Source organism: Balaenoptera borealis, assembly GCF_965194805.1.
Source record: "Balaenoptera borealis genome assembly, chromosome: 18".
NCBI classification, from domain to species: Eukaryota; Metazoa; Chordata; class Mammalia; order Artiodactyla; family Balaenopteridae; genus Balaenoptera; species Balaenoptera borealis.
Window position 1 is genome coordinate 67,917,155 of NC_138877.1, and position 26,702 is coordinate 67,943,856.

At 47.6% G+C, this 26,702-nt stretch overlaps 1 protein-coding gene across 4 annotated transcripts in view; it reads right to left on the reverse strand.

Annotated features, from left to right (window-relative positions):
- The window catches only part of SLC15A1 (solute carrier family 15 member 1), a 50,345-nt gene extending 25,397 nt beyond the window's left edge, over positions 1-24,948 (reverse strand). Inside the window, exons 1-10 of one of the 4 annotated variants that reach the window (XM_082366116.1) lie at positions 12,995-14,808; positions 11,018-11,966; positions 9,595-9,773; positions 9,096-9,112; positions 7,752-7,833; positions 7,503-7,644; positions 6,433-6,552; positions 3,701-3,800; positions 3,392-3,482; positions 1,458-1,541 (exon numbers count right to left, since the gene is read on the reverse strand). In XM_082366116.1, the coding sequence (XP_082222242.1) occupies positions 1,458-1,541; positions 3,392-3,482; positions 3,701-3,800; positions 6,433-6,552; positions 7,503-7,644; positions 7,752-7,833; positions 9,096-9,110 (634 nt within the window). In that variant the 5' untranslated portion in view covers positions 9,111-9,112; positions 9,595-9,773; positions 11,018-11,966; positions 12,995-14,808. Of the gene's footprint in view, positions 1-1,457; positions 1,542-3,391; positions 3,483-3,700; positions 3,801-6,432; positions 6,553-7,502; positions 7,645-7,751; positions 7,834-8,787; positions 9,541-9,594; positions 9,774-11,017; positions 11,967-12,994; positions 14,809-24,844 lie in introns of those variants that run through there. The other 3 variants (XM_082366115.1, XM_082366114.1, XM_082366117.1) reach the window with 3 other exon arrangements.
- Positions 24,949-26,702: the final 1,754 nt, after the last annotated feature.

Sequence of the window (26,702 nt, forward strand, 5' to 3'; positions counted from 1 at the left end):
GGGATTTGGCCTCTTCTCAAATTCATTATAAGAAAAAGCATAATCTTTGATGTAAGGATGACTCATAGAGACGAAAAGAGAATTTACCTGATGCCAATTTAACACAGCATCTGGCATAAAACAATAGTTTTTGAAAACCTATCTCTTTACCCAGAATTAGAGGAGAGACGGCATATACGAGCCTTCTAGGGGAGAGTGGCAATATTTAAACAATTACAGAAGAAAATGGATGTTAAAAAGGGGGCGAATCCTGAGCTTTCACCTAAGTGTAAGGATAAAGCTAAATTACTACAACATGAGCAAAAGAGATAAAATAAGGGCATACTCAATACTATTAAAAACTGGTAAAAAAAAAAAATCAGAGAATGTGATAGTGCTGACTGCTACCTCATCTGAGAGGGAGGAGATGCTATGAAGGCTTGAGACAGTTATTGGGTTCTGTTTCCTTCTTTTGCTTCTGTTGTAGATTGAACTGTGTTCTCCCCAAAAGATGTTGAAGTCCCCGTCCCCAGGACCTCAGAATGTTACCTCATTTGGAAATACAATCTTTGCAGATGATCAAGTTAAGAAGAAGTCATTAGGGTGGGTCCTACTTCAAAATGACTGGTGTCCTTATCAAAGGGGGAAATTTGGACACAGATGCACGCACAGGGGGAAGGCCATGGACAGAGTGAAGTTATACTGCCACAAGCCAGGGAACTATTAGCGTAGCAGGGAAGCCTGGAAGAGATTCTTCCCTAGGGCCTTCAGAGGGAGCATGGCCCTGCTGACATATTGATCTTGGACTTCCAGCCTCCAGAACTGTAAGACAATTAATAAATTTCTATTGTTTAAGCTACTCAGTCTGTGATATTTTGTTATGGCAGCCCAAGGAAATGAAGACACCCACCATCTTTTAAACTGGACTATCCCTTATAGAAAACTTCTTCAGACCTCCTAAAAAGCCAATGCCAAGAACTTATGTGCAAATGACTATACACATATATTCCTCCCAGAGGGGAGACAGTCTTGTAGAAACATTTAGAGATGATACATTATGGAAAACTAGATGTTCACTGGAAATATTTAAGTGACAATTGGACCAGGTTGCCATGTCTTCAGGCAAGTTGTAGATGAGCACATGTTTATAAGAACAAAAGCTTTCAGCCATGGGTTCACCTAGTCTAGCAGATTCTATCACCTTCTTCTTAATCTGCCTAAATAGTTTCAAACCTTTAAATGTCCAACTCAATTGATCCCTTTTCCTCTAGACTCTTTTTTGATCCTACTTTCTCTGAAACAATATGCCAACTCTACTTTCTTTGAATTCTCAGAGTATGTTTAACATGGGATGGCAATTCTTTGTATTACTTACTATTACAATTTGTTACATGAACTTTTAAAAACTGGTCACAACAATTAATATGAGGGCCTGACCTGATCATAGGACTGTATTAATTCAACTGATTTCTACTTACTCAGAGATACAGCCATAAGGGCAGCAGGAACCCCAAACGCCAATGGGTAACAAGATTGTTTACTGTGAATTCCACATACTTGAACTGGGGAGAAATGACAAGATTAAAATTCATTATGGCAATGGTAATACTCATCTATTTCCCAGTTTTGTAAATCCCTAACTGGTTCTTACATATTGTTTTCACTTAATGTTCTAGACTTATCCATTTGTCTTACTGATGTCATCATTGCAGTAGTAGAAAGAGCAGGAGATGGAGGCGGGTTCTAACCTTAGCCACTAAATAGATGTCTGATACCAGCTAAGCCAAAATCAGTGGGAACCCTCATGTTCTGTGGACTTACTTAGCGGGAGAGATGAAAATGACCTAGACACAATAATGTGAAGAAAGTGGGACTCAGAAAGTAAAATCAAAGGGCCCTGGAAAATCAGGATTATATGTCCCTGAATTCATGCCAATTAGAAAACAATTAGATGACCCAGGGTAGGGGTCAATAAACTTTTTTGTGAAGAGCCAGAGAGTAAATCTTTTAGGCTGTGGACCTGTCCTAACTACTCAGCCCTGCCTCTGTAGGTGAAAGCAGCCATAGACAATACACACATGGATGGTCTTGTCCAGATTTCTGGATTTGGCCTGTGGGCCATAGTCTCCTAACTCCTGTCTGAAGATCTATTTTAGCTCTGAAATCCTAGGGTTGGTAGGGAAAAAATTAAGACTCTTGGAAGGGGCAACAGAAATTACTGGAAATCCTTTCAATGGAGTTCTGGAGCCTCCAGGAATCATCTGATCCTAAAGGGGTTTGTCTTTGTTTTTGACCAACTGTTTCACAGTTCTGCAGAGAAAGAAGTTAACTAGGCAGAAAACTATAGTCATGCAAATGTTTCCTGTTCGTTACTGTACAAATGATTCCTATTCACAGCAATGTAAAATAATCCCCCCACCCAGTAAAGAACATAAATCTCTGTTAGTCAAATCCTTATTTGAACTGATTGTAGCAGCTTTCCAGTTCCCTCATTAACTAATAAGTTACATAAAATCTCTGTCATGCTGATGTTATACCTGTATGAGAGCCATGATTTTCCCTTAAAAATTATCCTATTACACATTTTCTAATTCAAATATGCACAGCACATATTCTAGTAGAACCTGGAGGCAGGGAAGGTTAGGGGGTGAGAAAACATAATATAAGAATAAAAGCTAGTAAATTTTCATACAAAGCAAGTTGGAATGGGGTTTAAGTGTCATCTTCAAAGCGCTACTACAGGCAGAAGTACATAAACTCCATAAATTATCTTCTTTCATGGTTTATTCTGACTCGAGGTGTGGACACCACAGTCCTGTTTTGGTCTAATTTGTCCCCAAATATTCCCTTCCACATGGGAAATTCATAAACCCTCAGTGGAGTGCTGACAAGCACAAAAATATGAGCTGATGATAGATGCTGTCCCATTCTCTTCCTTGGGGGCAGTTCTTTTAGAAATAACTGAGATGATGGGAAAGCAAAGAATAAAACCTTGCCTGCTAAATTCTTCCTGACTCACTGAACGTCATTGGGGAGCAAAGCTTGAAGGCAAAAATGTCAACTATGGCCCACCTGGTGTGGTTTCCAAACAGCCTCTCTTGTCTTATATCTTACCATGAGTAAGGACTTTGCATTAACAATAATTTAGAAAAATCGATTGTTATGCTAAGGACGGTTTAAATTTTTCAGGGGTCACGGGGATAAGGGATTCAGATAAGATTAGGAGTTAAATCTTGAAAGAAAAGTAGCTGGCATTCCAGATTTCACTGTATCCTCTAGGATGTATGTGACAGCCGAGGCATCGTGGGAGAATTGAGGGACAGGACAAACCAACAAGGACTCAACCTTTTCACCTGACTTCTCTTCACAATTAAAAAAAGAAAAACCAAGGTCCACTTCAGATATTTTTTACCTCTGAGCATGGGAGTGATGATAGTAGACAGCAAACTTCCAGCATTAATGGCCAAATAAAAGATGGAAAAAAATCTGTTTCTTTGCTTTTCCTGTAATAAAAAAGGATAAGGTAGGATGACTTTGGCTATACAGTAACGGATCAACTGTAGCCGATGATCTGACTTGACTTTGAACTTAGCTTTGGTCAGTGTCTTACTTTCACGTGTACTTGAACAGCCTCCAATGGAGAATACACTTTGACCGTGGAATTTGATTCCTGGGTGTTTATAATCACTTACATGGTTTCTGTGGAGATGCATGCTCTCACCTGACCCTCTTCAAACTGATCTCCACCAAATGCAGACACACAAGGCTTTATCCCTCCGGTACCCAGAGCTATCAGGGCCAGGCCAACCATGGACAGTGCCCTAGGGAAAGAGGTGAGTATTGCTGAAATGTGAGATCCTTAAAAGCATCGGCCTCCCTTTCCCCTAATTTCCCTAAGAGGACCAGGCACACAGAGAAGGGATTCAACCCGTATGAGAAGATAATTCACAGAAATGCAGTCTTGACAGCTGAATGAAACTTGAACTCAAGGGCCTTCAAATTCATACTTTTATCTAATAATTTACCATCTAGAAAATTTAAAGAAATGGCTTGAATACGGAACAAAGATTTATGTATGGAGTTCTTTTGTAGCCTTATGATTTTTAGCAAAAGAATGGGTAAGTGGGGCTTCCCTGGTGGCACAGTGGTTGAGAATCTGCCTGCCAATGCAGGGGACACGGGTTCGAGCCCTGGTCTGGGAAGATCCCACATGCCGCGGAGCAACTAAGCCCGTGAGCCACAACTACTGAGCCTGCGCGTCTGGAGCTTGTGCTCCGCAACAAGAGAGGCCGCGATAGTGAGAGGCCCGCGCACTGCGATGAAGAGTGGCCCCCGCTCGCCACAACTAGAGAAAGCCCTTGCACAGAAACGAAGACCCAACACAGCTAAAAATAATAAATAAATAATAAATAAATAAATTTATTTTAAAAAAGTGTACACTTTAAAAAAAAAAAGAATGGGTAAGTGAAATTTTAAGCATTGTCTCTGGTACAGTCATAATAGACTAATAATAGTCATTAAAAGACATTAGAAAACATGATTTAATTGCAAAGCAGAATAGCAGGTTATGTAGTAGGATCTTAACTTGTTTACAAAGTACAGAAGCCTGAAACAAGTAGAGCAAAATGTTTATTATTATAACTTTTTAGAATAAAAAAGATTATTTATAATAATAAAAGGGATTAAAGAGTATTTTTTAAATTTACTTTTGTGTTTTCCAAGTTATCTGTGTTTTATCTCCTGAACTGAAGAAAGCACTCACAGAATTTACCAACCCTCATTTTGTAGTTTTGTTAGATTTACAATAGGTTACTACAAATTTCAGGTTTTATAAGTGTTTATTCCATATCTTCTTGATTGCCAATATTGTTTTAAAATGCTACAAAAATATTTTATGAAACAGATAAAGTCAAGGAAGATACTGCACAAAGAAAGAATTCTTTAAAAAATCATGCCCATCTTCCTAGATTAACCTGCAGAAGCACCTCTTTCACCTTGCTTGTCTCTTACAACAACTTGTGTTTGGTGGTGTCACTCTGAGCATTTTAAAGGACAACGAAAATGTGGCCAATTGAATATTATATACCATGCACTCCCGTGAGGCTTGTAGGCAGGTTTCAGTACTCACCCCATGAAATAAAATAAGTCACTAAGCTTTCCTGAGTACCTACTGCTTGCCAGGAAGTGTTCTAGGTGTCCTACCTGGGTTAACGCACCGGCAGGTACTATTACAAATGAGGACACCTGGGCACAGAGGTTAAGAAACTTGTTGAAGATCAATAGTAGTAAGAGGCACAGGCAGAACTTGAACCCATACAGTCTGGCTCCAAAGTCCATGTTCTTAATTGATATTGCAGATTAGAAAATTGAGGTGTGGAGGAGATAAGTTGGCCTAGGTCCTACAGCTCCTCTGTGGGACTCAGATCCTGGAAATCTGAGCTGTGGATTATACCCTACTTATACCCACTCCCCTCCACCTACACAGTTCCCTGGGGGCACCACAGGTTCACATCCAGGGACCTAGCCTGGATGGCAATCTGACTGACTAACAAACCAGAAACACAGATACTGCAGATACTAATTTGAATTTCAATAATATTTTCCCAACCCATTAGATGGTTTACTCATAGATCGAGGAATCGAAGCAAAAGAACAGGAAACGAAATAAATCTTTACAACTTGTCTGCTAAGCCAGACTGCCATGAAGGGAAATTCATCTCACAGAGAAGCAGTTGTCAATAGCACTGTTCATCAAGAAAGCAGAACATAGGGCTAGAAAAAATATTTATGAAACTGAATTACTGAAAAATGAGCAGAAATGTGGTACAAGACAGAAAATCAAAGGTACAGAGTCTTGAGGAAAACTGGGGCAATTGAGGATCAAGGTCTGTGGGAGTTAATGTCCCTCTAGGGAAGATCGAGATTAATACAAACATCCTGTGCACTGACCATGCCTCATGGGAGATGCACCCAAGACACCAAGCCTTCAAGTGAGCAATGACTCCAGACAACTGTTAGGATGGTGACATACTGAGGACCCAACTCTGAGTCAGTTAAACACCTTTCTCTACACTGATGAGGGAGGAAAGGTTTCCTTACACTTATGGTGAAGGTTCAAGGAAAACGATTAAAAATTAGAGCACCAAAGTGGGGAGGGATAAATTAGGAGTTTGGGATCAGCAGATACCAACTACTATACATAAAATAGATAAACAACAAGGTCCTACTGTACAGCACAGAGAACTATATTCAATATCTTGTAATAAACCATAATGGAAAAGAATATGAAAAAGAATATATATATGTATAACTGAGTCACTTTGCTGCACATCAGAAACTAACACATTGTAAATCAACTACACTTCAATAAAAAAAAAATTTTTTTTTAAATTAGAGCACCAAACAAGCAACTAGTGAGAGGATGGGGTAGGGCCGCAGTTAACATCAACTCACACGTGCACAGAAATGTTGTCAGGGATTCCATCGTGGTTGAAGTCCGTGAGGTCATTAATTGAGCTCACAGCGATGACTACTTGTCCAATGGTATAGACAATGGACAGCGACACAATTGTCCTGTGTAAAAAGAGGTCAAGAGAATCCAAGTTAATTGTACAAAAGCCATACACTTCCTACGCCAGTGCAAAAAGGCCTCTGCTTCCAACTTTCAAAAGCCCAGTCACGATTCTCCTTGTTTCTCAAACTGGGACGATAACCTGATAAACCTTTACAAGGCTGCCTGCTGAAGAATTCGGTCTTCAGCATGTAAGCACTGAGCAAAGTTTTGGCTGCGGGAACCTGGGGAGGCAGAAGATCTGTTCTTTCTTTCAACTATTTGAAAGACTCAGTGTCTATTGTTACCTAACTGCTGAAATGAGGACCTGTATCTTTAAACAGTCAGAGAGATTTATCTTGCACCTGGTAACAATATTTGGGCAGGAGTGGTCCATTGGTTACTTTTGAATTATACTGAGTAATTTTGAGATAGTGAATATTCCTGCCTCTGCCCATGTCATGCATTTGACCTGGAAGAGCCTTTACTTCCTTCTGTGTTAAGTCCAAGGAAATGTCCCAATGACCCGCCCCCTGCCCCCGCATCGAGCCCACTCCTGGAGCTCTTCCTGCAGGACTGGTTGAGCACCCCGTGCTTGTGGTCCAGCAGTTTGAGCCTTTCAGCAGCTGCGTTGTTTTGAGGGAGATTTTTTGTTCTCCCAGCCCTTAATTTCTCACGCATCATTAACAACAGATGCTATCCCTACTATTATTTCAAGATGCGACAAAGATGTTATAAGTGTTTAGAGGAGGAAAAAAATATTCCTACCGATGCTACTTGCAATCACCCTGCCGAATGCCAGGCACTGTGCTGAACTCTGGCAATACGAGGATGAGTGGAAACAGGGCCTGGGACTCTCTCCTGAGAGTTTTACATTCCCTGATTCTTCGTTCCCCTAGCCCACCCTCCCAAACCCCAAAGCTTATCATTACTTGTTGGCTTGCTCGTTAACAAGAAAGCTGCCGCGACTCACTTGAACTTCCCCAGCCAGGAGTCGGCAATGAGAGCTCCGAGAACGGGCGTCATGTAGCAAAGAGCCACAAACGTGTGATAGATGGCGGTGCCCACATTGTCGTTCCAGCCGAGGAAACGTTGAAAGTACAGAATCAGGATCGCTTTTTGCCGAGGGTGGTGGAGGAGGAGAGGGCAACAAAGTTAGCAGTGGCTACGGTGACTCAGGCTCTTCACTGACGGGGGGGCGGGGAGAGTGTTGAAGAGTTACCTCTCATTCCATAGTAGGAAAATCTTTCACAGAACTCATTGATCACGATGAAGAAGATGCTCAAGGGATAACCAAAGCAATTCTGGCAAAGAGAAACAGTCTGCGTTTGAAACAAACTCCTTGCTGGTCCATGTTCGCCAACGAGGGCTAACGGCACGGAAAGTAGCGGATGCGTGTTTGGTAACTTATCAGAGGCACTCCAGAGGTGGAATCAAGAATTAAAAAGTTTTAGTGAGGTGGATGGAGTTAGAGTCTGTCATACAGAGTGAAGTAAGTCAGAAAGAGAAAAACAAATACAGTATGCTAACACATATATATGGAATCTAAGGGGAAAAAAAAAAAGGTCATGAAGAACCTAGTAGCAAGATGGGAATAAAGACACAGACCTCCTAGAGAATGGACTTGAGGATATGGGGAGGGGGAGGGGTAAGATGTGACAGGGTGAGAGAGTGGCATGGACATATATACACTACCAAACGTAAAATAGACAGCTAGTGGGAAGCAACCGCATAGCACAGGGAGATCAGCTCGGTGCTGTGTGACCACCTAGAGGGGTGGGATAGGGAGGGTGGGAGGGAGGGAGATGCAAGAGGGAAGAGCTATGGGAACATATGTATATGTATAACTGACTCACTTTGTTATAAAGCAGAAACTAACACACCATTGTAAAGCAATTATACGCCAATAAAGATGTTAAAAAAAAGAAAATAAACACAAATAAAATGATAAACACACACACACACACACACACACACACACACACAAAGTTTTATTCCCTTACACTCTACATAGAGACAACAATGAAATGAAGATTTTCTTGTTTTATAGTTTTACTGTTAGTCTGAGAAAAGCTAGACAGGCAGACCTCAGAGATATTGTGGGTTTGGTTCCAGACCATCACAATAAAGCAATAATTGCAATAAAACAAGTCATACAAAGTTTTGGGTTTCCCAGTGCATATGAAAGTTACATTTACACTATACTGTGGTCTGTTAAGTGTGCAATAGCATTATGTCTAAAAAAATAAGGTACATACCTTAATTTAAGAATGCTTTGTTGCTGAAAAATGCTAACCATCATCTGACAACACAGGGTTGCCACAAACCTTCAATCTGTACAGAAACACAGTCTCTGGGAAGCACAATAAAACGAGGTATGCCTGTACACAGCATTTCCTAAAGAGAAGAAATGTCACACAGGAACTCAGGATGGTCCCCTCATTGGTGTGAAATGCATGAGGTGCATTTGTTAAGCGAATAAAGCACAGCTGTGAACATTTACGGGCAAAACAGGTTGTAAAGTTTACATCATGAAGCTACGTGGAGAAGTAGAAAGGATACTCACCTGCTGTACGGACATTCCTGAAAGAAAACAAAATGCCACCGTTAAAGTCGAGTACTTAAAATGCTTTTGGCTGAGTTAAGCTCAGACCCTCCGTGTCGGTCAGGCCGTCGGGTGTGTTGTCCAGACCCTCCGGCCCTGTCCACCATCCCAGTCCCAGGCCTGGGCCGCTTCTCCGAGTCGGGTTGGGCTGGTGACTGCATTTTCTTTCAATCACCTGCTTGGGCAACTCTCGTGTGTGGTCAGGATGGAGAGCCAGAGGCTCAGAGAATCTGCCGAAACCATTTCCTCCTTAAAAGACTTAAAAAGGCTGCGCAACACCCACAGGATAGAATCCAAACTTCACCGTCCCACAAGGTCAGAGGCTTTGGATGGGGGTTAAATAGAAAACGCTTAAGAGTGCCTGCTACACAGTGAGGTCCGACGTCCGTCCTGTTCCCCGGGCCGCCCTTCCTCCCGCCCGGCCCCGGCACACAAGGCTCCTGGGACACGCCACGCGCACCCGCCTAAAGTCCTCAACAAGACAGCGACCGCTTTGCCAGGAAGCCTTCTTTTAACGTGCCCTTCTCGAAGCCGCCTCTGACCTCCCCTCGTTACCAGAGGGCGATAACGAGCAGTTTCTGTGGCCGCTTCTCCTCTGCTGGAAGAACCACGTGGTCTCCATCCCCACGTCCCCAGCGTCTTTGCGTCAGAAAAGTGAATTAGGAGAACAGGAATAAAATGGGTGAGAATCCAAGTGAGTTGGTACAAACCGGGTGCCCCTGACCGCCTTCTAAATCCTAGCTGTACCCTTCATCCCCTCTGTTGCAGCCCCTGCTTTTCTGTCTCCGCTGAATTTTGGCCGGAGCTGACTGCAGTGTCACCTGCGCTGCTCCCGATACCAACACCTTGGCCCGTATTTATCAGGGTCTGTCACAGGCTGTTCCACGCGCCCACCCCTCTCCTGCCGCTCCTCCTCCAGCCCCACTGACCACAGCTTAGAGTCCCCCGCGGAGTTACGGATCCCACAGCAATGGTTCGCAGACTGGAGGCTGCCTCAGAACCAGCCCCAGGGCTTAGGGGGAGCAGCCTTCTGCCCCCACGCCCAGAGCTGCGGTCCCTGTAGGCCTGGCGTGGTCCCTCGAGCTTGCTTTTCTAACAAGTTCCAAGGGGATGTCAGTGCTGCTGGCCCAGGGACCACACTCGGAGAATCACACGCAGGCTGCGAGGTCGAGTTGCCTGACCGATCTACGTAAGTAAGTTTTATCCCTGCCCTGTCCCCGAGCACCAGAGAGACCCTCCTGTGCCCTATGTCCCGGGGTCGGAGGCGGGGGGGTGGAGGGAACCAGATACAGAAGCCGACAGCACGCTGGCGTCTCCACCACGGCCCCCAGCGCCAGCTCTTACACCTTCCTCGTTCTGGGCCTTTCCTCTCGGACCTGCCACCTTGTGTTTTCATCATGTGCAAGTCCAGGGCCCCATCCCACAAGAAACAACACTGCAGCTCTGCCTGAGGAACTCCCTTCTGGGCCTGGACCGCGTGGTCCTCCAGGCCCCCCTTCATCCTGTGGGCCGGGGTCTTCCTTCCTGAAGCCGCTCACGCTGGGCTGTGGGTATCCGCACTTCCCCAGCTCAGCACGGCCTCACGCCCCACACCAGACAGTCTCCCACTCTTGCCCACTTAAGAGCAGTGATGCTATTTTAGTCCTTGTCCTAAGGTGGGAAATATTAAAATTCTGGAAGGAGGTTCTTCACCACTAATAGACTGGTGTTCTCCCCAGTTAGACTTCCTTATGGGAAGGGGCTGCTCTCAGGGGCAACATGTGAAGAATGCGGGCATGGGGTCAGATGGGTAATGGGATCTCAGTCCTGACCCCCCGTGACCCTGGGCAAGCCCACCTCCCCTGTGGACAGCCTGCCTATCAGATGAAGATAACGCCACCCACCTTCTAGGATGGCTGTAAGAGTTCCACGTGGAAAGCCCCAGACCAGGGCTCGATGGGTCCTTCAGTGGGAGATGCTACCACGTCAGAATCCTCAGCCCCTCACACGGTGCTTTCCAGAGTGCAAATTAAATGTTTGTTGAATGAATACATATTCCAAAGAACCAGCCACATCGGTCATCAAGTACCGTGTTCATATCCTGGCTCTGCCACTTAGCAGTTCCATCTGCCCCGCTAGCCTCCTTCTGTCGGTGAGGCTGACCTGGTGGGTTTTATCAGTGTCCCCATGTCTTCCCAATCCCCATAGAGTTTGGCCAGTGGGGAACCGTGGCAGGAGGTCAGAGGGTCAGGGTGTTCCTCTCCCTGAGGCTTCGCCCAGGCCACCTCAGATGGCTGAACCCTCAAGTGTCAGCCACTGCGCCTCCGAGGTCGGCCCTCTCTCTCTCCACACGACTCTCCTTCCAGGTTTCCACCCCGGTTTTGTACCACTTCCTACAGGTGGTAACAGTAAGGCCGATACGCCGGGTACCTGTACCATCACTTACGGTGCCCTGCCCCCCACCTGTCTAAATGTCTTTCTGTGAATAAACGCCCCTATTTTGAGTATGCCATCGGTTTCCTGGTGGGACCATCGTGGACAAACAAGCCACGTTTCATCACCAGATTCTACATGTTGCCGTGTTTCATCACCAGAGTGGGGAGACGGCCACTCTGCTGTGAAATAAAAGGACCTGCCATGAAGGCGCTTTTGCAAAGTTCTACAGGACAAGCCTGTTGTCAGTATTGGAAGCCTGTTTCTTTGCTCCGTCTTCTTGAGGATCTAGCAGGACCATACGACGCTCCGCCTACTTAGACTTCAGATAATGGAGCCTTACCGCTGTCTCCCAAAGACCAGACAAAGCAATGAGTATTGTCCACACAACGGCTCAGGTTGGTTCTTGCAATGGGCCTTCTAGAGAAAAGCAGGAGGAAGGTATGAAAATCCAGACTCAACAGAGACAGCCTGGAGCTTTGCTGCAATCATCTCTTTCATATGTTTCTCAGAATTTTGGTTTGCAGGGAAAGACTTCACCTGGCCAGGGTAGCACCTGTAATTTTTTGGCTAAATATTACTTAGCACCAATTATTTGCTAAATAATAATGGCAAAGGTTTTGTTTAGCTCAAACATGAATAGGGTTACAGCAAAGAGATCTTAAACCTTGTTACAACAACCGTCGCACCCAGAACTACATGATGGAAAATGAAATTCCTGAACTCACTCAAGTGAAAATCTGAGATTTAGTACCCACTCATGGCTCAGGAAGTTTTTTCTTTTCTGAAAGCTGTGTGTTCCAAAGAACCACTTTTATTGCCGTGGGGCAGAGGTTGCTAAGCTCTTCTTTTATTCAGAATTCAGAGCTACTTACTGGATGTAATACTGCAGTCAGCATTTCTTAATACACCCGTGTCCTCTCAGGATTGCTGTCTGAGGAAGCTAAGTGCGGAAGGGGGGGTTACATTGAGCCTTAAGTCTGAACTCAAATTTCAACTGTCACAAGGTTCTGTTTACTTTGGTAGAGTTGGGTCTATTGTTGATATCCTGATAGTAAATCTGATCGGAATACTTGAGTGGTCCGATGTTTCTAGCACCCTTTATGGGTCACTTGGTCTTAACTACTGATCAGAGTAAAACAGCTTAGCCAGTCCCGGCATATAGTAACCGTGGAATCAATGCTGGCTGTTACTGTTATTCTAAGCCTAGCAGTGCTTTTGTCTCTCTTTTGGCTAAAGAATTTAGTAAAGTAAGTGTACATTATACACCTCTGTGATTACTGACTTGTGAGGACAGCAGGAAAAACCAAGAAAGACACACTATTGCTCCCCACTAGTTGATGGAATCTCTCCATTAAGGTGACTATTTCCTACTATTTAATGAAGCACATTCCATATTTTGAACCATTTAGGGATGGAAACCCTAACTTTAATGTTTTATTACCTACCTAGAAACTGATAAGTCCCTCAGCAGCATGATGGGCATAAAGAGTGCTTTTCTAGGATTTAGACTTGGGAAGGGAAGGAAGAGGCGTCTTTGCTGGATCTAACAGAGAAGCTCGCACCTGCACGCAGAGAGAAAAGTATTCCCTATCATCGCCGGGAGGGAAATTGAGGGAAAGATGTAAGTACTGCATGATGTGTTGGGGATGACATTTCTGAAGTCGCATGGTGTGGGTGGCAGAACAGTGGTACCCCAAAGATGTCCACGTCCCAATCCCCAGGGCTTGTGGATCTGTTACCCTCCACGGCAAAAGGGACTTTGTAGGTGTGATTCATTCAAAGACCTTGAGATGGGGCGTTTATCCTGGATTATCTGGGTGGCCTCAGCACAATCAAAAGTGTCATTAAGAGAGTCAAAGGAGGAGATATGAAGACAGAAGCAGAAGTTGGGGTGACAGCAATTGCTGGAAGGCCACCAGGAGCCAAGGAATGTGGTGACCTGTAGAAGCTGAAAGGACAAGGAAATGGATTCTGTCCCTTGAGCCTCCAGAAGGAATCAGCCCTGCCAACACCTTGATTTTGCCCCAGTGAAACCCATGTCAGACTTCTGACCTCCAGAGCTTTAAGATAATAATTTTGTGTTGTTTTAAGCCACTAAGTTTGTGGTGATTTGTTACAGCAGCCATGGGAGGCTAATACACATGGGTTTGCCTCAAGCTCTGTAGATGTAGGTTTCATCACTATTTACATAGATGTAAGACTCAAACCTCCTAGCAAGTTTTATTTGTCAGTGACATGTCCTTTTATCATTTGTTTTCCTGAGCTACATTTTCTACCTGAGGGCTTAGGAGTCCATACCAGGCACCTGCCTTTTTGATGGATTTGGCAGAATCTGTACTTACTCAGCTGCCTTCTGCAGGTTTCTGACTCTTCATTACCCATCTCTAAAGTGGGGATGCTGCCTTACAGGGTGGCTACCAGGAATAAGGGGGTCTGAAAATGGTTTCATAAACCAGGAGTAAAACGAGTTTCCTTGATTATGGCTCTTTTAGGCTGTGCATATGCCTCACAAAGTCGGTCACATGAGACCCCAGGGGACACAATGCTCCTGCTAGAATATACTTAGCCTCACTCTTAGCAGAAGTAGTTTCTGAGTTAAGGTGAGAACTCCTCTCACAATATTACCCCCGCAGTTAGTAGATGGAAGGACATGGGACTTTGGAATCAGCTTGGAGACATTCTTCCCAGCCATGAGGCTCTGGTCAAAACACTCAACCACTGGCCCTCCATTTCTTCATCTAGAAATGCTAACACCTTCTTTGCAGCTTGGTTAATAAGATCGAAGCTACATTAATAAGATGAAGTTTGTTATTTACTGCATCCCATGAAGACATCTGGGTAGTGTGGATGGATGTTTGGAATGGACTGACTTTAAAATAGGGACAAGAATTTGCCATGGGGAGCCCTGGCAGGGGTGAGAGGTGGCCCTTGAAGAAAGAGGCCGTCCCCTCCAGGGTTGCTCTCATTGACCAAAATCAGAAGGTCCTTATGATGTCACCTGGGGAAATTAGGTCATGGGATGAGGAAGTTGTGGACAGAGAAAAGTCAGACTTCCCAAACACAAGCCACAGTGGCAAGCACTGACTTTCAGTCAAGCTGTTTTCAAATCGGCAGCAGTATAGGGCGTGACTCTGTGAGTGGCTGCAGGGGTTAAAGGAACATTCAAAAATTCTCCGGCACAGCGGTTCTCCACATGTGGTCCCTGCACCAGCAGAAGCGGCTCCTGGGAACTCCATGGAAATGCAAACTCTCAGGTCCAGCCCAGACCCATGGAATCAAAACCTCAGAGGGTGGGGCCGGCTGTCTGTGCCGGGGATACAGTTTGGGAGCCAATCGCCGCCCCGGAGCAGAGCCAGGGAGCCACACAGGAGGGGCTGGGGCACAGCGAGCGCTAAGCCTCGCTCACGTCTGGGTGATCAGCTCCTATGATGTGATTCTGGCCTCAGCTCTTCATTCCCTCTTTCTGAGCTCTGCCCTCCATTCACCAGCATGACGGTGACAAACAAGACGCCTTGCCTCACCTTCCCGTCCCCTGCCCACCCCACTGACCTGAGCGTCCCGGGTGGAGGCTCTCAGGACTGCCCTCAAACCTCGCTGGTTCTGCTACCTGCAAGGCCAGGCCTCCCCTGGGGACCTGACTTCTGTCATCCTCCACCCCAGCAGTCCAGCCAGGCCTCCTACTTCTCCCTCCCTCCGGGCTCCTTCATGGCTCCTGGCAGCATTAGGGCAGTTAGCGCCTCCCCCCCCACACACACACGCCCCCCTCGGTCTCCCCACTCCTCTCTCCCAGCTTAGATCCCTTTAGCCTCTTTACAATCACCCCAGACACAGCCAGCTGTTCTGACTTCTGGAAAGTGTTTCAGAGCCTCACATATCATATGATCCCCCCCACCTTTTCTTCTTTTTTTTTTTTTGAGAAAATAAAGCGTGTGCCATTTCAAAAAGAGCCCAGCAGGACATGCACCAGGCGTAACTGCAGCTGAGCTGAGACTTGGTGGCGGGAGAGGCGGGGGGCCTGGTGTTGCACCCCTGCTTTGATTTTTTTTCCAAAATTGATCAGCTTTGATCAAGAAGTGAAAGGGGTTTTCTTTCCTTCAGTGGGCTTTTCCCACAGAAGTCAGGCTAGTTACAGAACAGGCTCTGCGCCTGTCACCCAAGGCCCTAGTTTCCAGAGTGGCTCTTCCTGAGGCTGTTTCTTGCCTGACTTGATGATTTTTTTCCTTCCTGGAATGTCTGGCCACATTTCCCACCTCAGGGTCCCTGCTCCTCCGCATGGCAGTTTTGTGTGCTTTAGAAAATTGTGATCTTTCCGGCAGGATCCTGCCCGGGAGGCAAGGCTTGCGAGTGGAGAGCGGCTTGGTGGCCTGGGCGGTGCCTTCTAGCCCCGGGCCCTCCTGCGGGGCCCCCAGGCAGGGCGCAGCCTGCACATCGATGGGCACTGGCCCTGCCCACCCTTCACGTGTTTTTATAGAAATAGCCTCTTTTCCACAACTACCTCCTTCCCCACTAAGAGAGAATCTATTTTTCCTTTGATACATTGACAAATAGCTATATAAACACAGAACATACTGATGTATGGTTTTCCTAAAGCCATTTAATCAAGCTCCTGGCTGTCCTGCCGGCACTGCTGCTAAAAGCAAATGAGTTATCAGGCCTTTGAGAACTAGGAATTTCAACTAAACCCGAAGAACATGGAGCTGCTTTAGAAATATGGGGAAGGGGCTTCCCTGGTGGTGCAGTGGTTGAGAGTCTGCCTGCCAATGCAGGGCACACGGGTTCGAGCCCCGGTCTGGGAAGATCCCACATGCCGCGGGGCAACTGGGCCCGTGAGCCACAACTACTGAGCCTGCACGTCTGGAGCCTGTGCTCCGCAACAAGAGAGGCCGCGATAGTGAGAGGCCCGCGCACCGCGATGAAGAGTGGCCCCCGCTCGCCGCAACTACAGAAAGCCCTCGCGCACAAACGAAGACCCAACACAGCCAAAAATAAATAAATAAATAAATAAATAAATAAATATTAAAAAAAAAAAAAAAAAAAGAAATATGGGGAAGCCAGTGTTAATGGGACAGTGTAGGTTTTATGACGCGACCCTGGCACAAGGCCATGGCAGGGGCTCAGCCTGGGGCGCTGGCGACCTTGTATCCACACAGCCCGAGGCGTGAGCCCAGATGCCGGGGCCTGGGGCTCTCTGTCCAGCCCCAGAGGAGACAGATGTGGGGTGTGAAACCGTCTGGCTGCAGCCTGGCACTGGCTCCTCGGCCACGGGGTCCCTCACCACCGTGCTGCCATCATCGGTCCCTGTTGTTTCGGTGTTGCCCTTCTTGGCTAGTCTTCCCTCGCTGCCTGTGGGTGCAGTGAGCTGCCTCGTGGCATCTTGAGCCGCCCAGCAGCCGGGACTGGTCCTGTGTGTGTCCGACGGCCAGGCCTTCATCTTTCTTGAAACTACCTCCTTCTCTCAGCCAGGGGCCCCCTGGTCAGGGCCGAGGAAGGCAGCCCTGGGTCAGTGCCTTCGTTTCCTGGGGCTGCCACAACATTGTACCATGAACAGAGAGGCTTAAAACGATGGAAATGCAGCGTCTCGCAGTTCTGGAGGCTGGAAGGCTGAGATCAGGTGTGGGCAGAGCTGTTCCTCCTAAGGCTGTGAGGGAGAATCTGTTCGCTGCCTATCGCCCAGCTTCCAGTGGGTTGCTGGCCATCTTTGATGTTCTTTGGTTTGTATTAGCATCACCCGATCTCTGCCTTCATCTTCACTTGGTCTTCTCCCCTTAGGTGCGTCTGGGTCCAAATCTCCCCTCTTACAAGGACACCAGTCACACTGGATTCGGGCCACCTCCTCCAGCATGACCTCATCTGAACTGATTCCATCTGTGATGACCCTATTTCTACATAAAGTCACATTCTCAGGTACCGGGGGTTACGACTTCAGTATATGAATTCGGGGGTGACATAATTAAACCCGTAACAGTCAAGAGCATTTGTAGTACTCGACCTATTGTAGGTTACAGATATCCTCCTACCTTTTAAAAAGGTTTCTACACATGACTGTCTAAAATCACAGGCTTAAGAGGCCCGTAATGACCGCTTCTGATGGTTTTATAAATCACCTACAACTTTTAGCATCTTGTTTCCATAACCACAGATGTGAATCATTGATCGCCATTCCCGTTCTTCTTCAGAAAGAAATCACCTCTAGGGGCCCCAGGACCCAACCCCCTCGGGACATGCTCAGAAGTTGTTTATTCCTCTATTGCAGGGAAAGGGCAGCCAGGCCAGAGGGTGCGACAGAGTTAGTACGTAGTAAGCTGCCACGCAAAACAGAAAGATCCAGGGACAGGCCTAAGTTCTGCCTCAGGTGTAGGCAGATCAGTTACTCAGGGTTAAGGAAGGCAATCCTTGCTCTCCAGGGATTTCCTGTATCTACACCTGGACATTCTCGTTTTCTAGAAGAACACCCTGTATTCTGAACTTAGAATGAGGCTGACTCTAAATGCTATGACTGCTGAGAGTGAATAAACAAACATATTCTCAGGGTAAAGAAAGACCTTTCCTCAGAGCTGCTCTAAAAGGAAATAGGAGAGAACGTGAGGGGAAGCGGCTCTCAGCCTCCTGGACGTCACCTTCCCACCATGGCAAGTGACACGCTCCAAGCAGGCAAGAGAAACAAGCATATTAGCATCTGCCCTGATAATGTCGTGTGTTTCATAGGAGAAAACAATGCCAAAGGCACACAAGTGTCACTAAATTGAAAAAAAAAACAACAACTAAAAACCAATCTTCTGGTCTTTGGGAGAGTTTGTTTGGAGGCAATTAAGTTAGAGATCCAAAATTTTAGACACAAAGTTTTTTTACTCTTAGATGTTAAATCGCCACTAGAAAAACAGCTTTCTGATCACGGTAAGTGTGAAGTTAGGCTGCAAAACTAGGTACAGAATGCAAATTTTTTCCTCCATTGATATTTAGGTTGTACATGCCTTATTCTTATCCTGAGAATACATGAGAATATCCATAAGAAATTTCTAGAAGCAGGACGCTGGTAAAATATTATGTGTATTTTAAATTCTGTCAGATATTACCTAACAACTCTCCACGGAAGTGTTAGGTGACTTATTTTTTCCAGTCTTATAATTTTAGAATGAACACGCACAGAAGAGACAGCTATTAAAAAAAATAAACACTATTCATAGTTAAAGACTGCCTGGAAACTTTATCCACAGATCCGTAACACAGTATCAACAGAGTCTGACCATTATTTTTAGAACTAATTGAGGTAAATTACCCATGTCTATGACATCACTGTGAACATTTCTGATTCACCTACTATTATACATGGGGGGGTTGTTTACAGACCAATTCTATTATTAATAGATTGCTGTTCAGAACTGATTAGAGCTATGACTTGAAAGTCCATCTGTCTTGCTGGGGGGAAGACACTAGTTACTAAATGTAGCACCTAAGCTGAGGACGCAGGCCACAATGGAACCATCTTTGCACAGTAAGAATATTTCCTAACTAAAGTTATGGACAAATAACACACATATTTCAGAGAGACTATGTTCTATTACCATGTGTACTGGGTTAAATAGTGTTCTCCCAAAACTACTGTCCTTTCCATAATCCTAGAAGGTGACCTTATCTGGAAATGGGCTTGCTGCAGATGAGAAGAGGGAAGATGAGGTCACCCTGGAGTAGGGTGGGTTCTGAATCCCATATGACCAGTGTCCTGATAAGACGACAGCCATACACAGAGGGAAGATGATGGCCATGTGATGATGAACGCAGAGACTGGAGTGATATGTCCACAAGTCAAGGCATGCTGGCAACACCAGAAGCTAAGAGAAAGGCTTGGGACAGAGTCTCCCCTAGAGCCTTCGGAGAGAGCGTGGCGCTGCTGACACCTGGATTTTGGACTTCCAGCCTCCAGCAATGTGAGAGAATACATTTCTGTGGTTTTAAACAAACTGGTTTGTGATACTTTTGTTATAGCAGCCACAGGGAACGAATACATTATGGGAGCTTCTGTGTTTTGACTAAATAAGAAAAACTTTTGTTCCTCCAAGAACATTTCAGCTGTACCTCCTGATATGTCCTAATAGAGCTTACGATAAAACTCTGCAGATAGCAGAAGTTTTAAATGCTGACTTTGAGAACTCTGAATGGGTCTTCTTATGTGGTATACTTTGTGACTTTTCTGGTCTTATGTCTGATCCTTGAACCAAATTTTCCTGATGGGCACATGTTCAGTTTCACACATTTCTACGTCATACCTAGGGCCTCTGACCCCTCTGTGCGATGAGAGGATCCTGGCGGCAGCCGAGTGGGAGGCCCTGGCTGGTTTCCAGTCTTGGAAGGACTAGACCTTCCTCCTTCTTCAGGAGAGTCTGTGGAAGATCCTATCCCTTCCCCTTGGCTGTGGCACCTTCCAGCTGCTGAGATGGTCCTGTAACCCTGTACTGCCTGCTCATGGTAGCTGCACCTGGACCGAATCTGGGTGGCAAGCAGAGTCCTGACAGCCCGTTCACATCGACCCCATGAGTTGACCCCACTGTGCTGTTTCCTCAGTGATGTATTTCTGACCTTTGAAACCAGGGGACAAAGTTACAAAACAGCGATTCCCTGGTTCTTCATGTTGCAATCCCGTGGACTTTATGAGTTCATGGTTCTCATTCATCTCCTGACAATACTGCCCTTATTCTTTCACCATCATCATGGAGGAACATGGAATGTCCTCAGAGTCCCCCCTTGTTTTTATTTCCTTATCAGCTCACCTGGGACACCGACATACTTTCTCTCCTGCCAAGGATGGAATCAGGATGTAATTGTGTCCAAGAGCTGCCACCGCCCAGAGAAGTGGGAAAACAGAGCTGGCTGGTAGTCCCTGCCCCATGGTTCCATTCATCTGGCTCGACCCTGGAGGACAGAGGGCTCCCTGCGAACCAGCCTGGTAGCTCACGATCCCTCAATGGGCCTCGGTCCTTCAGTAACTCAAAGGGCAGCGGGAGGGCTTCCCTGGTGGCGCAGTGGTTGAGAATCCTCCTGCCAATGCAGGGGACACGGGTTCGAGCCCCGGTCTGGGAAGATCCCACGTGCTGCGGAGCAACTGGGCCCGTGAGCCACAACTACTGAGCCTGCGCGTCTGGAGCCTGTGCTCCGCAACAAGAGAGGCCGCGACAGTGAGAGGTCCGCGCACCGCGATGAAGAGTGGTCCCCCCGGCTCGCCGCAACTAGAGAAAGCCCTCGCACAGAAACAAAGACCCAACACAGCCAAAAATAAATTAAAAAAAAAAAAAAAAAAAGGCAGCGGGAGAATTATTAATCAAAATCCAAGTGAACCAAAAACGGAATAATTCCACTCAGGACATTTTGTAGGGGTGTGAAGGACTATGCAAAGGTTTACCATTAAGATGGCAAATCCAAGGGCTTCCCTGGTGGCGCAGTCTGCCAGTGCAGGGGACACGGGTTCGGGCCCCGGTCTGGGAGGATCCCACACGCTTCGGAGCGGCTTGGCCCGTGAGCCACAATTACTGAGCCTGCGCGTCTGGAGCCCGTGCTCCGCAGTGGGAGGGGCCGCGATGGTGGGAGGCCCGCGCACCGCGATGAAGAGTGGCCCCCGCTCCACGCAAGTGGAGAAAGCCCTCGCACAGAAACGAGGACCCAACACAGCCAAAAATAAATAAATAAATAAATAAACAAAAGCATTAATTTAGGGGAAAAAAAAGTTATTAAAAGATGGCAAATCCTCCAACTTTGATGTGGTAAGCTGCTGCTTCCATAATACTTTGTACTGGTCTCATAATACTTTGCTCACCTCACCTGTAACTCAGCGTGGGAAAATGTTGTTTACGGGCTTGTGCTCCTGCCCCTGAGGATATGAGTCTCCTCAAGGCAGGACAGTTTTATTCCCTTATGTGGTACAACAAACAAACAAGCAAACAAAAACTGCATAAATAGGAGATTCAGGTCAACCCCCTGCCAGCCTTAGCTGGACCACACTGAGTCAAGGCTCCCTTTCCTAAGACTGCCTTTGTGAGCTAATTTTTAAATTCTAGCTACTAATTTGCCCCAAATTTGGTCACGTGGACAAGCCAGGGGCCAGACTACACTAGATCTTCTTGCCATGACCTCATTTTGGGGGGCACAGTAGCAACGTCTGGACATGGGCAAGGGTCGAGAAAAAGAAAGTTGTCACGTAGAGTCACTTAGGGCAGTGGTTCTCGAAGTGTGGTCCTGGGACCGGCAGCAGAGCATCACCTGGGAACTTGCAGATGCAAATCCTTGAGCCCTGCCCTGACCCACCGAAGCAGAGACGCTAGGGCTGCGGCCCAGGCACGTGTTAGAATGAGCCTTTGCTTAAGTGATCCCGACACATGCTAAAGCCTAAAAACCACTGACTTAGAGTAATGTCAGCCTAAAAGGACCCAATGTCAGAAGTTCTCTCTTTTCACTGTACGGGAGGAAGAGGTTCTCCCAAGGTTGGGATGCCCAAGGCTTCCTTTGGTGTGGGGTACCCTCAGCTTCCAGCAGCACACTTACAGCCTACAGCAGGAATGCCAGCCTCCCTGGTCCTTCGGCTCTGTTCACAGTTCTACCCAAGAGCTTCTAGAAAGAGGAGAGAATGTGGAAGGACTTTTAAAGGACCAGGTTTGAGGGACCTTCAAGGCTAGTCCCTCCTTTTATACTCAGGAAACTGACTTGAAAAACTCTTCAGAATTACCTACAAGGCCAGAAGGAAGCTGAGAGCTGGAGGGGAGGAATGTGATAAAGCGTCATCACTAAGTGAATGAACTTCTCAGGTCGGCCTGGAGGCCCTGGCGTGGGGGGCAGGAAAACCGGAAGCCTCTTCCTAGAACCCGAAGCCTCATCAACCTCCATCTTCAGAGTCATATATGTGGCATGCGACAGGGCAGGAGCTATGGTTTTCCAGGACCAAAGTGAGGGAAGGAATTGGTGAGAACAACTTTGGCATATATCTTTGCTAAGCTCTGGGCTAGGGAGTCGGGAGGGGGTAACAGGACGGAGACAGAATATTGTAAATCTTCCACAAAAGTGTCCCCAGCCCTCCAAAGGTCTCAGAGGCGGCACTCCAGTCACTGAGGTTCGCTGCCCTTCGGAGACCTAACTCCACAAGGCAGGCTGGTCCCTGCCTCCTCTGGTCCCGACTCTGATAATCACACACACCCTTTAAAGCAAAGGTCAGCAGCTATGGCGCGGCACCAAGTCCGGCCCCCTGCCCATTTTTGTATGGCTCGCAAGCTAAAATGGTGTCTACATTTTAAAATAATCAAAAAACGCTTTTAAAGACTATTTTGTGACACCTGCAAAGCATATAAAATTCACACTTCTGTGCCCATTGATAAAGTTTTACTGAAACACAGATTCGCCCATTTGTTTCATATTTCAAATTACAAGGGTGGACTTGAGTCGTTGCCACAGACACTGTGTGGCCCCCGGAGCCAAAAATATCTACTATCTGGCCCTTTTCAAGGCAAACGCTTCTCTAAGAACTTTCCTTGCTTCCTTCCCTCCTGCTGGATTCACCAAGCTTTCCAAGTGCTCCCCATTCAGTCACGAGGGGATCTGAAACAATCTTGGCATCATCTAAGTCACAAAGATCTGCTCTTAAGAGGGGATGTTACTGCTACTTTTTTAAATTAAAAGACATTTCCTAATTATTTGTTTCATTTACTAACTAGACCCAGATATTGAAAATTTAGGACCTGAGTAAACATAAAACTGGTGTCTGAATGTAAACTTTTTGCTGCTACTCACATGCTATGCCAATCTCAGTTGCAAAACAAACAACCTCCCACCCCAAAACCCTTAAGCACCAATCTGTAAACTAGAAAGTCAGTTCACTGGGGACTATACTTCAAAAGCTAACTTGTGTTCATTCACTGACAATCAGGCTGCCAACAGCTACCCCGATTGGAACTGTGTTAGGAAAAGTTCTAATTCCGCATGGATACTATTCAGGTATTTGGGATCTGAAAACCAAAATGAATACTTCAGAGCACCTCCCAGAAAAGTTACAGAGAGTGACAAGCCAAGGGTGTTTGAAGCAGGACCCAGAGCTCCAGCCCAGGAGTCGGGCTGCCTGCACAGCTGAACTCTGATGGGTACCGGCCCCTGACAGCCTGCACGGGAGAGGAGGCTGCAGCATCCTTCTGGAACGAGCATACTTAGCACCGCTAGAAGTCCCAAGGGTGACCCACTCAAAACCGCTACTCCAGGACCACGACTCGGCATGGCACAGTGAGTCTGAGAGCCAGGTGCCCATGCACAGCCGGCACTGAGCTCCTACACAGCTCAGCGCTGCCACTGAGGGTGGTATGGACACTTCTGCCTAACGGCTGAGGGAGTCAAGGGCCACAGAGCTTAGCTCACTGATGCAAGATCACAGAGGGAGCAAGTGGCAGAGCGGGAATACAAGTGCAGGCTGGCCAAAGTCAGACCCGGTCCTCTCAACCACGTGGCCACATTGTGACAGCCTGGACCCATCCATGCACAGGCTTGCGGGGAGAAGAGGGCTGGGCTGATCTCTGGTCTCTTGCAGCTCCGTTCTGCTTCTGCGTTCACTCCAGAGCTGTTTATTCGGAAGCAGGCAGGATTAAGTTGTTTTCTAGATGTTCTGCCGACACTCCTTGCCTATGCAGGACCGGCTACTCTCCTCTATGCCTTCTCTTGAAGCTCGAAGACAGCGGCAGAACGTTAAATAGGGCCCCAACGGGCCAGTCCCAGTTCCCCTTGGACCAGGGCTCCCTCAGCAGCTCTGGGTCACCCGGCCAGCCAGAGGCAAGAGAAGCGCCTGAACAGCCACTGAGCGCCACGCTCCCCGCCTCCTGGACGGAGGCTCTGCTGGCCCTGCCATCACCAGCACGACGCAGTCTAGCTCTCAGCTCACAGGGTGGGAACACAGAGACCGAGGATTCACAACAGGTAGGCAGGTGATGGTTACTGCGTTGTTCTTCCAACCTGTGACAGGGCGCCTGGGGCCCTCTGCCTCCGCGCCCGGGGACGGGACGGGGCGTGGAGGCTGCCCGCCCCGCAAACACGCCCAAGCCTGCGAACCCCACCGCCACCCCGGGCTCCGCTGACCCCCGGTCGCTTCCCGCCGCGGCGAGGTGTCCCTGCTGCGCGCTCGCCCTCCCGCGCTGCCAGCGTTGCCGGCTCCGCCAGCCGCCGGCGACCGCGGGGACCGGCGTGGCAGCCCGGCCCCGCCCCGCGGCGACCCCTCCGCAGCGCCCCGACTGCGCAGCCCCTGCGCCGGGCTCCCCGCGACCCCGGCCCCGCGCGCCTACCCATGGTGGCGGCTCCGAGGGCTCCCTGCGACTGGCGAGCGAGGAGTCCAGGACGGAGGACCTGTTTGCTAAGGCGCTGCTTCCTGCGACTTGGTGTGCAGGCCTTGCCCAGCACCTGTGTAGCTGGAGGTGCGCGGGCGGGGCGGCGGGGCTCCACCCTCGGAGGCGGGGGAATAGCAGAGGCAGAGGTCAGAGACCCTGGAGCCCCAGCGGGTGGACACCTGTCCGCGGCCGGCACCTGGACTCCGCTGTTCCGAGCCCCCTGGTCCTCGGGGGCCGGCCAGAGGCGTAGCGCGGGTGACAGGGGGGACCTGGGCCGGGGACGCCCCAGCTTGAGCGCGCATCTGAGCCACGGGAAAGGAGCATGAAACGCAGGGTCCCCGGCCTCAGCTGGATTTGCTGACTCAGTAGGTAGGGGTGGGGCGCGAGAATCTGCGTTTCTAACAAGCGCTAAGGTGAGGCTGACGCTGTTGGTCAGGGGACCGCGCTCTGGAAAGCACTGCCTGGGAAAGCACTACGTCCGCGCAGGGAAGCAAAAGTGGGCGGAAGGCTGCTCAGTTTAATGTGTGCGCGGTGCCCGGACGTGTGTCTTTAGGTGGAGTGTGAGTGTGGAAAGCATTTATGGAGGATTCTGCACTTCCTTTCTTTAAGAATAACAGGGGACTTCCCCAGTGGTTAAGAATCCGCCTGCCAATGCAGGGGACACGGGTTCCATCCCTGGTCCGGGAAGATCCCACATGCCGCGGAGCAACTAAGCCCGTGCGCCACAACTACTGAGCTTGTGCCCTAGAGCCCGGGAGCCACAACTACTGAGCCCGCGAGCCACAACTACTGAAGCCTGTGCGCCTAGAGCCCGTGCTCCGCAACAAGAGAAACCACCGCAATGAGAAGCCCGCGCACCGCAACGAAGAGTAGCCCCCGCTCGCTGCAACTAGAGAAAGCCCACGCACTGCAACAGAGACCCAACGCAGCCAAAAATAAATAAATAAATAAAATTGTTTAAAAAAAAAAAACTAAATCTAAATCTAATAAATACCATTATGCTATTGAAGTTGTAAATGTTGACTGCAGAGCCAGGCAATAGAATCTGATTACATTTTCATGGTACCTTTTCCGATTACATTTACTCCGTGGTTCCAGTGTTTCACTCCTGTGCCAAGCAGAATGTTCCAGATGTCGGTGTCAAATGGATTTCTTTTCTAAGCCCCACCACTGGTTGCATTTGAGGCACGTTTTAGTTTGCTTTACACAACTGTTGTATGGCTTTTCTTCTTCTTTTTCATAATTGCATTTAGCTTTTTTCTTACTGCTAGAATAAGCATACGCTTTCACTTTATTCTGAAGATTATCCAACTCTCTAATCATGCTATTACATGGAAACCACTTTCTTCCAGAGGGTTCACTCGTACATCTGGTTCCCATCAGGGCTGAGTGCCCTGTGGGCTTGGGGCACAATCCTGCTGGGACTTCCCTCCAGTGCTCTTCCCGTTAGGATTTCTGCTGTTGGATCCCATGACTCACTGACTTCCTCCCTCCCTCCTTCTCCCCTTCCTTCCCTTCCTTGGAGAACATCATCAGAAAGGGTGCTTGGCAAACAAATTTTCTACGTGCCTGAAAACATCTTCATTTTGCTGTTACACCTGAATGAAATTCTTCATTGGAATTCAATTTCCCTCAGAATTACGAAGACATGGCCTCTTGTCTTCCAGCATCAGTGTAGCTGGAGAGTCTATTTATTTTTTTCACTGTAGGTTTCCTTCTAAGTTTTTCACTCTTCTCATGAGAACGTGTCTAGAGGTGAGTTTATGGGGGTTTTTATACATCTTTATTGAAGTATAATTGCTTTACAGTGTTGTGT